We start from the raw sequence: 14,020 nt of genomic DNA, 5'->3' as shown, positions 1-14,020 counted from the left end.
AACTACAAATGGACAAATAATGAGTGACGTCATCAATAAAGGACGGACCCAACGCATGTATCTGAAGTTCTTTCTCACTTCTTTTATGATGAATAAATCAAACAAAAGCACATCAATGAAACGATATGAATTATATGCAGTTACTTTACAGTAGCTGTCAACAGCACCAGTGAATATTGTGTAAAGAAGGGCTTTGAATTGCTCGTGAATTAGAATATTGCATCATCCCTAACGAAAGGACCCTTTTTTGAGTCGTTCACCAAATATATAATACATTTATCTTATACAGTTCACGATAGCACACGATGAAACATCTCATTTCTGACAACTGTCATATCTGACTGGTGATATTACAGGAGACACAACTTGCTGAGTAGAATTTGGTGTACTAAATTCTTTAGGCAATCGCCGCAACATACTCAAATTCCTTTTACGTTTAAGATGGCGGGTGACGAGTCTGGAATAACGCTGGGTCAGCCTCATCTTTCCAAACAAGATCTAAATGATCTGGTGAGTGTTGATCTTTTCAACATTGATGATATGGATAGTGATGGTTAGGTTCTTTAAAAGTCACCGAACAAAATATGAATAATGATGTTGTTGCGGGCTCTGGGAAAGGGACTGTTCTACCGGCACATGCTAACAGTAACTAGCTAGCTAACATTAGCTTGGCTGTCGTAGCAACGTGGGGATTGTCCATATTCAGCCCTGCCCAATGAGTAAAGGCAGTTTTCTCTTTTATATATAGTAACGTTCTAGACCTGCAAGTACATTTGTTCCTCCAAGTCAGTCGTGTTTGCATTCAGGTGTGTATGTGCAGTTGTCACTGAAATTAAAAGTAAACAGCTGTTCAGTGCACATCTTCCCTGAATGGACAGGAAATGTCGCAGCACAACTGAACAACAGCCCATTCCTTTGTGTGAATTACCTATACTCAACACTTAAAAAATATATTATTAAGATACGCTGTAATTTAGCTGTTCAATTAGTCGATATTATTGATGGGGATATTTTACCATGGTATCATCAGCACCTGATGGTCACATCACGTAAACTTCCAGCCTCTCCACAGGTCCCGTTTACCTATGCAGAATAGATTACACTTCCACTGTCTGCTTCACAATGTACTCACACAATAAATCATCCATTCTTTATTTCTCATGGCTAGCTCTCTCATAATGTTATTAGCCCACTCTAGATTAAATACCATACTTTTATAACGAAAGTCACGCTGCTTGCTTAGCGAATACCACTCCTGATTCCACCAGACTTGAACCCAGGACCTCTGCCTTGCTAGCACACGTGACAGCCTTCCTGAAGCGTCTTACCAGTCAGCGCCACTTAAAAGCTACAATTTGGCGGTTCAAGTGGCGAGACAAGGTTGAGGAGTAAGTTTCACATCCCCATGTGCTACACTTTGCATACTTCAATGACCTGTGTGTGTTCTCTCAACAGGATGTGTCCACCCTGACTCCCCTCTCTCAAGAGATCATCAGCAGACAGGCCACCATCAACATTGGTGAGTGAACCAGAACCAGTCCCCTACAGTAGTGGTGTCTAACTTGAGACCTGGGGAAATCAGCCATAGATGACACACCCCTCACTTGATCTGATTCTAGCCTGTCTGATTGTATGTTGACATTTGCCTTTGTGGAAATAAGGATTCAGACATATTATTGGCAATGTTATGCTGTGGGGCTGCAGCATAGAGGAACAAAATGTAATTGCTTAAAAAAAATATATATATATATATCAGTGGTGGGCCGTCAGGGCCTGCAAGGCCTTCTCTGCTGGCCTAAACATCATCAGAATATAATTTTTTTTTTAAATATATTTTCCCACAAATATGTATTAAATTATTCCCCAGAGTAAGAGTTATACTCTTCATTTCATAGCTTTCCTCTTGGTTGCACTGCTTCCAGCCCCAGGTTGAGATTTGGAGGGCTGGTCTTTACGTTAGATCTTTTATCCAATCATATTCAGCCATCATGTGTTGCCAGGGGTCTAAAATCTGCCCTCAGGCCTTCAGAATCAACAGTGCGGGCGCTTGTAGCTTAAAGTGAATGGAAATTAAAATTTTGTGTCAACCAATCAGCTTTAGAGTTGGCTATTGTACGCCTGCTGGCTGGCTCCAGTGTTACACAGGAGCCAGCTAGCAGGCGTAGGGCGTCCACGTCTTTTGATTGGATTACCAATATTGAGAGGCAGGTCCTATGGGCAGGTCTATGCAGATCTAGGAAACTAAATTTGATAAACGAATTAATTCGCGTTCTACTGTTTTTTGAACCCACAATGGCGGAAGGAGGAGAAGATATCGATTTGGTCGAGGATATAATTATAACGCCATTCTCAAGACGAACTTTTCAAGAAAAGTTAGACATTGTAAGAAGAGGTCGCCCGACGCCACAAAGCCTGTCACAGGCGGGAAAGGGGTTCGTTCGTTCGCCACTTTCAAAGTTTCAACTATGAGCGCTGTCAATGGCTCACAGGCTCCTTACAAGCAATGGTGCTTTTGAAAACGTTTGGGGACACCAGAGTGGAGCTACAGCTCTCACTCGTCCTGCGTTATGTGACGGACACGGGAGTCAAGGAGCGATTTATCCGGTTTGAAGATGTGACAAGCGGCAAGCGAGCTGATGACATTGCCGCTCTTATTTTCCGTTTCTTGGAGGAAAATGAATGTAGTCTGGATAAAGTTGTGGCACAGTGTTTTGATGGCGCAGCAGTCATGGCATCTGGACTCAATGGGGTGCAGGCTAAAGTTAAGGAGAGGGCACCGATGGCCTTATTCATTCACTGCTATGCACATCGACTAAATTTAGTACTGACTCAAGGAGCCTCAAAGCTTAAAGAATGCAAGGTCTTCTTTGCCAACCTCAATGGCCTTCCAGCATTTTTCTCACGATCCCCTAAGCGCACGCAACTGTCTAATAATCAGTCTTTGGTGAGTAGGCATACAATGCATGTTATTTTTTATTAAATGTGTATGTATGTTTCGCATTTTATTTCGTTAATATTAAATAGCCTATATATTAACAAAATAAAATGGCAAATAGCCTATGTTGCAAATTATTTGTTTTCTTTTATTTTCAGTGAATAGTTATGTGTCTTTATCATCACGGTGAAACTGCTTTGGGTGCGACAATGCGCTGTTTAGTGAACACACTGTATTTATTTTTTGGGGGACTTAAAGCTCAAAGTTTGTGGACCAGAAATGGATAGAAGAAGAATATTAATATAACTCTGTTGCACTCGACTATGTTCTTGCCTATTAGTTTAACTGTACTGTATTGTACTCTTCCCCTGCAATTCTCTGAAAAAAATGTCAATTTCAAGGTGACGCAACGCCTGGTTATACTGCGTTTCTGTCTAAATGTATAGTGTCTAGAGCCATGGCATCTAAATGATGGTAATAACAGGTGGATTAATTCGGGTGGGACTGTGTAGGACCTCACTGAAGGCCCAGGCGCCAGGCCCACGGCACGCTACTGATATATATATATATATACCAAATATTGCGATTGCACTTGCAATATAAATCAAAACACTTGGGTGAACTGTTGGAATCATAGAAATAGAATGTTCTGGTTTGGAACAATCGGTTGATGCATTTGACCTAAATAGAACAGCATGCAAACATAGGGTGAATCCAACAGCGAGGAGGAGGAACTGCGCAGCTTGAGTAACATGGGCTTGTGTGTGGGAAGCAGCCTGGAGGAGAAAAAAACAAAGGAGTAAACTATAAAAACGGACATTACATAGTGCTGAGATAAGTTTCAAAATATTACATGCCATATGGATCTCTTGCGATATGGGTATTGTATTGCACATGTCAGTATTGCGATTTCTGTGAATTTGATCAATAGTGTAGCCCTACGTGTGAGCATTGACCCCTAATACCCTCCTACACTGCCTCCCCCACTGCATCCTCCACATAGTACCTCCAGTAACACTCTCTGTCCTCCCTGCCCTGTAGGCACCATTGGTCATGTGGCCCACGGGAAGTCGACAGTGGTCAAGGCCATCTCAGGGGTTCACACTGTCCGCTTCAAGAACGAGCTGGAGAGGAACATCACCATCAAGCTAGGTTACGCTAACGCCAAGGTAAGCAACAGTGGCCATTGACCCTAACAGAAATAGGATCACACATGAGGAAGGGCTGTGACATGGGCAGAATACATGTGAAATAATGGAAATGGCACAGTACCAGTAGCACAGGTGATGTTCCCCTACTGACCTGCCCTCCCCTCCCTGCTCTAGGTGTATAAGCTGGATGACCCCAGCTGTCCCAGGCCAGAGTGCTACAGGTCGTGTGGCTCCAGTACTCCTGATGAGTTCCCTACAGACATCCCTGGAACCAAGGGCAACTTCAAACTGGTCAGACATGTGTCCTTCGTGGACTGTCCTGGTCACGACATTCTGATGGCCACTATGTTGAACGGAGCAGCTGTTATGGACGCTGCCCTCCTGCTCATTGGTAAGACTCCACCTCTGATATGTTAATATGACATCAATTGTCATTCTCATCCACACACACCTTGTCTATTCATATAATGTCCATGAGGCTAGGAGTGTTTAAACAAAGTTGGGATTTACGTTTAAACAAAGTTGGATCCTTAATGTTAAGAAAAATCCCAAACAGAATTTTTTTGTCCCCCTACATAATTAAAATCGCAGTGCAGTTATCACAAAAAATATAATTTTCTGTGTTATAGGCCTGGAACAGTGGGTTAACTGCCTTGTTCAGTGGCAGAACGACAGATTTTTACCTTGTCAGCTTGGGGATTAGATCTTGCAACCTTTCGGTCACTAGTCCAACGCTCTAACCACTAGGCTACTATGCGCACGGTTCTGCCGGCCCCTCCTCTCACTCCCTTGCGCTGACCTGCCTGCTCTTTCTCTTTGCTAATGAGGAGAGTGGGTGTTCAGTCTTTGGTCTGTTGCCTTGATACCATCCAGGACCTATATAGTAGGCGGTGTCAGAGGAAGACCCAAAAAATTGTCAAAGACTCCAGTCACCCAAGTCATAGACTGTTTTCTCTTGTCGTTGAAATTTTAATCAATAATGAGGAAAGACAAGGTCAATCACCAATCGGGATATTACTTTATTCAAAATGTATTAATTAGGCAGCCGGTGAGGCGGGTCGACCCAACACTCTTGATTGTTGTGCCAAGCAGCTCTGACATAGAAAGAATACAAATATATTCTATAGCAGAAATGCACCCTCTTAGTCTACATGACAAACATCAGATGTATGGAATGGTTCAAAAGGTGAGACTTGATATATGAGAAAGGAGGATCCCCCAGCCAGATAGCATTTGTTGTGAAGACTGTTCTTATTGTATAGAAACCAGAGCTTGGTTCCTCTCGTCATTATCCAACACCAACTCATTCTATGAAATGCATGCTGTAGGTTTTATCACCAACCCATTAAATCAATTGTCAGTTCCAGATACCCCTATCTTGAGTAAAACCCATGTCCTTGACCACACGTCTAGACTAGCTGCAGGGAGCTGGAGTATGCACCCTGATGAAAACACAGAATTAGTAGAACAGAAATGTCTTACATTTGTTAAGTATATATAATTGTTAACTATTAATATTAAACAAAGCAGGTAAACATGTTAATTTTCCTCTCACACTCTGCTACCGCACGGCAAGTGGTACCGGTGCACCAAGTCTAGGACCAAAAGGCTCCTTAACAGTTTCTACCCCCCAAGCCATAAGACGGCTGAACAATTAATCAAATGGCCACCCGGACTATTTACTATTTACTATTTACTTTCTACCCCCCCCCCCCCCGTTTTTACAAATTACCTCAAGTAACATGTACCCCCGCACATTGACTCTGTACCCGTACTCCCTGTATATAGCCTTGTTAGTGTTATTTTTTACTTTACTTTATTTAGTAAATATTTTCATAACTCTTATTTCTTGAACTGCAGTGTTGGTTAAGGGCTCGTAAGTAAGCATTTCACGGTAAGCTCTACATCTGTTGTATTTGGTGCATGTGGCAAATAACATTTCGATTTGATTTAGAATATCCTAGTTTATTCATGGGACTGATGTTGCCGGGATACAGGGGTATCTTCTGGCCAGTCTTGGAAGCACAGGGTACTCTTCGTTGCTGAGTGGTTGGAGGTGTTTTTGTCTCATAATATGAAATGACAGTAGGCTACAGGTAGCCTGTATCGATGACCCCTGTCAGATATAATGGAATGTGGTCTGTTAGGGTAGGCTACACTACGGCTTTTTAAATGCACACAAAACCTTCTCTGGAGATATGAACGGCATTTTACTTGTCTGTAAAGTAATTCTGCTTCTGAAGCGGGACTATCGCTATGTGACCAGAACTGTCAATCAAATAATCTTGATCTGCTGCGCGCAGCCTGCCTGCCTGTTTCTTGTTGTTTCTTGTTGTCAGGGAAACAATAGAGCATGATATGCCTGAGCAGAATTCGACTGTCTGAAAAGCTACAGACTCTTCTGATGCGGCACTTTTTTAAATTGTCTGAAAAGTTATCACTTGTAGCTGCGTTGTATGTCTGTAGCTGCGTTGTATGTCTGTAAAGGGTTGTTACGGTCATACATATATAATAGAATCGTTATTCTACATTGTGAATTGACGTGGAATTTTATGATTTTTTCATATCGTTTTAAACAGAAAACCTATAGTGGCCGTTTTTTAAACGTTAAAGCTAAATTGACCATTTATCATATCCATACTGTTTATACACATCATTATTTATATGTACAGTACCAGTCAAAAGTTTGGACACACTTTTTTTTGGTTACTGTGTTGTTTTGATGTCTTCACTATTATTCTACAATGTAGAAAATAGTAAAAATAAAGAAAAACCTTTTGAATGGGTAGGTGTTCTAAGACTTTTGACCGGTATGTGTGTTTGTTTTATTCCGGACTCTGACATTGCTGCGATAACATATGCAAATCTGTTTATGTGACCAATAAACTTTTATTTGATACACACACACACTGCTCTGTCTAACACCTCTCCTTCCTCTCTCCCAGCGGGTAACGAGTCGTGTCCCCAGCCCCAAACCTCTGAGCACCTGGCTGCTATAGAGATCATGAAGCTCAAACACATCCTGATCCTGCAGAACAAGATTGATCTGGTCAAGGAGAGCCAGGCCAAGGAGCAGTACGAACAGATCCTAGCCTTCGTACAGGGTCAGTGGCTGGAATAACTCTCTCCTGTAAAGCATTGTGTGTGTGTGTATTTCTGAATGTGTTTGTTTGCCTGAGCGTAGTGAATGCAAACTGCCTCTGCCTCTCCTTTTATAATGTGTGTAACCTTTCTCCTGTTGTGTGTAGGTACTGTGGCAGAGGGAGCACCTATTATTCCTATCTCAGCCCAGCTGAAGTACAACATAGAGGTGGTGTGTGAATACATTGTCAAGAAGATCCCTGTCCCCATCAGAGACTTCACCTCAGAACCTAGACTGATTGGTAAGAATAGACACGTGATGACTTGTACCAGCTTATCATGTGTTGTGTGTATGTTTTGTTGATGTGGTTTGAGTTTGTGTGTTTCAGTGATCCGGTCCTTTGATGTCAACAAGCCGGGTTGTGAGGTTGACGACCTGAAAGGAGGTGTGGCCGGAGGCAGTATTCTAAAAGGCGTGCTCAAGGTAGGACTCACTTCCTCTTCCCCAAAGCATCATGGGTAAGTGATCCCATGGCACAAAGTTCTCATGAAGCTCTCACTCACTTTCATTCCCTGGTCTCTTTCACTCCCTCCTCTCTCTGTTTCTCCTCTCCCGTCTCATTCACCCTGTCTTTCTCTTTCTTGTCTCTCTCCATCTCCCTCCTTTTTCTCTCACTACCTGCCTCCCTCCTTTTATATATTGGTCCCTCTCAAGGTGGGTCAGGAGTTGGAGGTGCGTCCTGGCATTGTTTCTAAGGACCATGAGGGGAAGCTGATGTGTAAACCCATATTCTCCAAGATCGTCTCACTTTTTGCTGAACACAACGACTTACAGTACGCAGCACCCGGAGGACTCATCGGTATGTACTTGTGTGTTACTGTGACAGTTTGGTGGGTCAGGTGTGTGTTCTTTCTAATATGGGTATAAATACTCAGGTAGGTGGGTTTTCTGTCCTATCCAGGTGTAGGCACTAAGATTGATCCAACCCTGTGCAGAGCTGACCGTATGGTTGGCCAGGTGCTGGGAGCGGTCGGAGCACTACCTGAGATCTTCACAGAGCTGGAAATCTCCTACTTCCTGTTGAGGAGGCTTCTGGGAGTCCGCACTGAAGGAGACAAGAAGGCCGCCAAGGTCAGCACTGTACCCATGGAACTGTAGTCTGATACTCCTGGGCTTGGTGTTGTAATGTTGTGGATGGTAACAGACAGAATTTTAAAATGAAATTTAGAGGAGGAAGCGTCTTTAGAGACGCACCCAGTGAGAGTCTGTGTCAGTAAGTGAGAGGTTTTGTCTCTACTCCAACTCAGTCTTCTTTCTGTGTCTGTGTTTTTCCCCTCAGGTCCAGAAACTGTCTAAGAACGAGGTGTTGATGGTGAACATCGGCAGTCTGTCTACGGGCGGCAGAGTGAGTGCAGTGAAGGCTGATCTGGCCAAGATCGTCCTTACCAACCCTGTCTGCACAGAGGTTGGAGAGAAGATCGCTCTCAGCCGTCGTGTGGAGAAACATTGGCGGTAAGAGAGAGGGGAGGGGTGGATTTTACTGGATTTCAAATATGTGTGTGTGTGTTTGGCTGTTTACCCTGACTATCGCATCATTGGTTGTCTCTTTTCTCTCTGCAGTCTGATTGGCTGGGGCCAGATCAGGAGGGGCGTGACCATCACCCCTACCGTGGACGACGACTGAGCAACCAAACAGGAAGTGTGTCTCCATGGTGACACCCTCTCCACAAGACTACACACCCAACATACTCTTTTTCATACATACACACACCTGTACAGCTGCCGAGAGGGATACCTGACCCGGGAGGGGGAAGGAAGGAGGCTGCATCTCAAATATCTATACTGGCTTCCTCACTACGTCTCCTCTCCTACATCTGCACTGATAAATAAAGAACTGCGACAGGTGAAAGCAGGTTCCTCATAGGTATCTACTGTTTTCATCTGTCTTGTTTTCAGATCAGTGCAGACGTACGAGAGGAAGACACCGTAAAGTATTGACATGCAGCCAGGGAGGGTAAAGAAAGGTAGCTGGTCTGGGGTTTTAAGATGAGTATCTCCCAAAGCAGGACTGGGAATGATGAAACAGGGGGCAACACTCACAACGCTACAGATAGAAATGTAATGGATAGAGCTGAGATTACATGAGTCCCTATTAATTCCACATGACAGAGAATCCTGTCTTTTTCTATTTTATATATTTCTATCTGGCTGTACAGTAAGCGTTGCTCCATCCTGAATAAGCCCTGGAGTAACAGATGGTTGATAGTGCTGTGTGTTCTGCTGTTAACAGCTTTCAGTGAAATCTAATAAAATACACATTTGGAACAAAAGCCTTTGAGTTTATGTTCTTTAATGTTCTATAGGGTTTGATTTGATACTTTTTATTATGCAATGATCTATTTACATATGTTTCTGTTCAATTAAAGCAGGACAGTGGCAAGAATAAAAAGAGGGTTTATGAATAATGTATATATTTTTTTAAACATGAGAGAAGTCACATGTAAAGCCTGAGTACAGCTACAAACACACTCAGTAATGATTTATCTGTAAACTCCTCCCCTAACTCTCCCCTAACTCACCTGTTAGGATAAAGTTCAGCTCAGTGCTATAACATTCAGCTCGGTCTGACAATGGAGCACTTGGGTTTAGATTTTTTACAATTGCCGAAAGGATAATGGGAAATGTATGAATACTGACTTCCAAAAACGGTCAAGTAAACCACTTTGTGGTCGTCTATCTGGTAATCTACACTGGGGAAATGAGTTCCTGAGCTGCTGCTGAACACTGGAGGAGCTGACGAAAGGAGACTTAAGAGATTTAAATGGCACTGGAATAATGGTGTGCTGGATTACTTTAGTCGTATCCCAAAGGCCCAGTTGGAGCATGCTGAGAGAGAAGACACTGGGTATCATGATGCAGCTCTATGGACTTGAGAATGCTGTGAGAATCTCGCTGGAGATCCTTAGGAAGATAAACCTCAACATTCTTGCTGAGGGACTACAAATTGACAACAGGTAATCAGGTAATGACTCACATTAGGTTTGAAATATCACTTACTGTACAATCTTGGGGTTCTTATAACCAATATTGAAACGGAAACCTTTTATTTCAGCAATTACAGAGACAGATAAACCTCAATCAGAGGAGAACACTGCTCCTGAACCTCTTCCACCAGAGGAGACAAAGCCTCCAAAACCGTCTCTCCCAGAGGAGGATCTCTCCTGTCCTCTGTGCCATGACATCTTCAGGGATCCTGTCATCCTGCTATGTAGTCACAGCGTCTGTAAAGCCTGTCTGCAAGAACAGAGAAGGAAGGAAATTAATGTTCTGTTTGCAGGAGAAGAGATCCAATAAGTCCAACAAGCGATCCAAAAAGTCCAACAGGATCGGAGTTGCTCTGCAGTCTGCACAGTGAGAAACTTAAGCTCTTCTGTCTGGAGGATAAACAGCCAGCGTGTATGGTGTGTCGGATTATTTTTTAAACACACCAAACACAACTTCAGACCCATAGATGAAGCTGCACAGGACCACAAGGTATGATTAGTTAAAGATGTGAAGTTAAACACAGAAATGGTTCATATAATATCCCCACGCTCCTCTTTCACCGATAACATCCCCACATTCCAGGAGGAACTCCAGTCTGCCCTGAAGCCCTTATAGGAGACGCTGGGTTATTTAAATATTATTAAACAAACCTGTGATCAAACAGCAGAACACATCAAAGTAAGGATAGTGAGTGATGAGAAAATACTGGGATCTCTACATACTGTAGATGCCTGGGATTAACTGATAACTACCATTCCTCTCACTGTCTCTAGAGCCAGGCCCAGACCACAGAGAGACAGATTAGGGAGGCATTTGACAATCTTCACCAGCTTCTACATGATAAGGAGTATGCCAGGATAGCTGCGCTGAGGGAGGAAGAGGAGCAGAAGAGTTAGTTGGTGAAACAGAAGATTGAGAAGATCAGCAGAGATATCATCACTTTCAGACACACTCAGAGCCATAGAGGATGAGCCGAAATCTGAAGACATATCTTTCCTGCAAGTCAGAACTAATATGTTTATTGACTGATCAATAAATATTGATTGATTGTTTCATTAAATCTGGTATTTTGTTCCTCTGCAGAACATCAAGGCTTCTGCCTCCTTTATTTCTCTTCTCTGTGGTTCTAAACCCAACCCCACAGCAGCACTGATTGTTCTTCCAGAACCCAGTGCACACTGACGGATCCACACCTGGTCTCAGGAGCACTGATAGATGTGGCCAAACACCTGGGCAACATGCAGTTCAGAGTCTGGGAGAATATGCAGAGGTATGGCATACAGTGAGTACCTTATACAGTTTTCACAACATTAATTCTATAGCACTTTAAATTGAGACTCTCCATTGAACATTTTAGTTTTAGTCCAGGACAACCTGTGAGACCCAAGTGTTTTTGCAAGAGCTTAGAATGTTTGTTTCTGTTTCTTTTTTTCTACATAATCACTACATCTTAGAGAAGACAGGACACACAACAAATGCTACTAAGATATACATTTGGGTCTAAGGATTAACTATGTAGTGTTTGACATGAGTTTAGGACCAGTTGCATCTTTGAAGCCGTGGATCTCACAGGGTTAAAATGTGTCCGGGGGAACCATCCGATGAAGTTTAGAAAGAGGACCTTGTTCTCCCTGTCTTCAGATCCTGTGATTCTGGACCCCAACACTGTCCATCCAGATCTCACGTTGTCTAAGGATCTGACCAGTGTGAGAGAGAGTGAAGAGACACAGAAGCTTCCTGACCACCCAGAGAGATTTGATTACTTTACATGGATCATGGGTTGTGATGGCTTTAACTCAGGGACACATAGCTGGGATGTTGAAGTTGTGCAAAATACAAATTGGAACTTGGGTGTGGTCACAGAGTCTGTGCAGAGGAAAGGAACCATCGAGAGTGACCACTGGCGATTCCGGCACTTCGATGGTGAATATGGAGCATTTAGTCCACCGGGTTCGTCCATTGACCTCACAGTAACACAGAAACCACAGAGGATCAGAGTGCAGCTGGACTGGGACAGAGGAACGCTGTCATTCTCTGACCCTGATAACAAGACACACCTCTACATGTTTACACACACTTTCACTGAGCGAGTCTTTCCATTCATTGGTAATAAACTCAACAAAAAAATAAACATCCTCTCACTGTCAAAAATGCTCACTGTATTACTCACTGTATTTTCAGCAAACCTAACATGTGTAAATATTTGTATGAACATAACAAGATTCAACAACTGAGACATAAACTGAACAAGTTCCACAGACATGTGACTAACAGAAATTGAATAATGTGTCCCTGAACAAAGGGAGGTCAAAATCAAAAGTAACAGTCAGTATCTGGTGTGGCCACCAGCTGCATTAAGTACTGCAGTGCATCTCCTCCTCATGGATTTGCCAGTTCTTGCTGTGAGATGTTACCCCACTCTTCCACCAAGGCACCAAGGTTCCCGGACATTTCTGGGGGGAATGGCCCTAGCCCTCACCCTCCGATCCAACAGGTCTCAGACGTGCTCAATGGGATTGAGATCCGGGCTCTTCGCTGGCCATGGCAGAACACTGACATTCCTGTCTTGCAGGAAGTCACGCACAGATCGAGCAGTATGGCTGGTGGCATTGTCATGCTGGAGGGTCATGTCAGGATGAGCCTGCAGGAAGGGTACCACGAGGGAGGAGGATGTCTTCCCTGTAACGCACAGCATTGAGATTGCCTGCAATGACAACAAGCTCAGTCCGATGATGCTGTGACACACCGCCCCAGACCATGACGGACCCTCCACCTCCAAATCGATCCCGCTCCAGAGTACAGGCCTCGGTGTAACGCTCATTCCTTTCACGATAAACACGAATCCGACCTTCACCCCTGGTGAGACAAAACCGCAACTCGTCAGTGAAGATCACTTTTTGCCAGTCCTGTCTGGTCCAGCGATGGTGGGTTTGTGCCCATAGGCAACGTAGTTGCCGGTGATATCTGGTGAGGACCTGCCGTACAACAGGCCTACAAGCCCTCAGTCCAGCCTCTCTCAGCCTATTGCGGACAGTCTGAGCACTGATGGAGGGATTGTGCGTTCCTGGTGTAACTCGGGCAGTTGTTGTTGCCATCCTGTACCTGTCCCGCAGGTGTGATGTTCGGATGTACCGATCCTGTGCAGGTGTTGTTACACGTGGTCTACCCCTGCGAGGATGATCAGCTGTCAGTCCTGTCTCCCTGTAGCACTGTCTTAGGCGTCTCACAGTACCGACAATGCAATTTATTGCCCTGGCCACATCTGCAGTCCTCATGCCTCCTTGCAGCATGCCTAAGGCACGTTCACTCAGATGAGCAGGGACCCTGGGCATCTTTCTTTTGGTGCTTTTCAGAGTCAGTAGAAAGGCCTCATTAGTGTCCTAAGTTTTCATAACTGTGACCTTAATTGCCTACTGTCTGTAAGCTGTTAGTGTCTTCACGACCGTTCCACAGGTGAGTGTTCATTAATTGTTTATGGTTCATTGAACAAGCATGGGAAACAGTGTTTAAACCCTTAACATTTAAGATTTGTGAAGTTATTTAGATTTTTACAAATTATCTTTGAAAGACAGGGTCCTGAAAAAGGGACGTTTCTTTTTTTGCTGAGTTTAGATCCAGGGTATGACTGTGGCAATGCGTAGGTCTAGAGAAATGTTGTACAAAACCCACTGAGTCGATGATGGCTCCGAAAGCCTTTTGGAGTGCATCTGTGGCTTTTTCCATGTGAATATTGAAGTCACCAAAAATGAGAATATTATTTGCCATGACTACAAGGTCCGATAGGTTGATTTATGGTTCATTGAACAA

General features: G+C 43.7%; 1 protein-coding gene and 1 pseudogene across 1 annotated transcript; both read left to right on the top strand.

Moving 5' to 3' along the window:
- Positions 1 to 211: 211 nt before the first annotated feature.
- On the top strand, positions 212 to 9,498 carry LOC139583487 (eukaryotic translation initiation factor 2 subunit 3). Its single transcript, XM_071414620.1, has 11 exons — positions 212 to 510; positions 1,456 to 1,519; positions 3,977 to 4,104; positions 4,261 to 4,477; positions 7,032 to 7,190; positions 7,335 to 7,469; positions 7,557 to 7,651; positions 7,883 to 8,027; positions 8,130 to 8,299; positions 8,508 to 8,680; positions 8,789 to 9,498. The coding sequence occupies exons 1-11, from the start codon at positions 442 to 444 to the stop codon at positions 8,850 to 8,852; spliced, it is 1,419 nt and encodes a 472-aa protein (XP_071270721.1). The 5' UTR covers positions 212 to 441; the 3' UTR covers positions 8,853 to 9,498.
- A 553-nt stretch (positions 9,499 to 10,051) lies between these two features.
- LOC139582323 (E3 ubiquitin-protein ligase TRIM39-like) lies at positions 10,052 to 12,447 on the top strand (annotated as a pseudogene).
- Positions 12,448 to 14,020: the final 1,573 nt, after the last annotated feature.

Source organism: Salvelinus alpinus, chromosome 8, assembly GCF_045679555.1.
Source record: "Salvelinus alpinus chromosome 8, SLU_Salpinus.1, whole genome shotgun sequence".
NCBI classification, from domain to species: Eukaryota; Metazoa; Chordata; class Actinopteri; order Salmoniformes; family Salmonidae; genus Salvelinus; species Salvelinus alpinus.
Note: the sequence above shows the minus strand (reverse complement) of the source record. Positions and strands in the feature narration are given on the sequence as shown.

Coding starts and splice junctions, on each gene's coding strand:
- LOC139583487 (XM_071414620.1), top strand. CDS start 442: ATGGCGGGTGACGAGTCTGGAATAACGCTGGGTCAGCCTCATCTTTCC. Junction 7,652..7,882: donor TTCTAAAAGGCGTGCTCAAG/GTAGGACTCACT, acceptor GTCCCTCTCAAG/GTGGGTCAGGAGTTGGAGGT. Junction 8,028..8,129: donor AGCACCCGGAGGACTCATCG/GTATGTACTTGT, acceptor TGTCCTATCCAG/GTGTAGGCACTAAGATTGAT.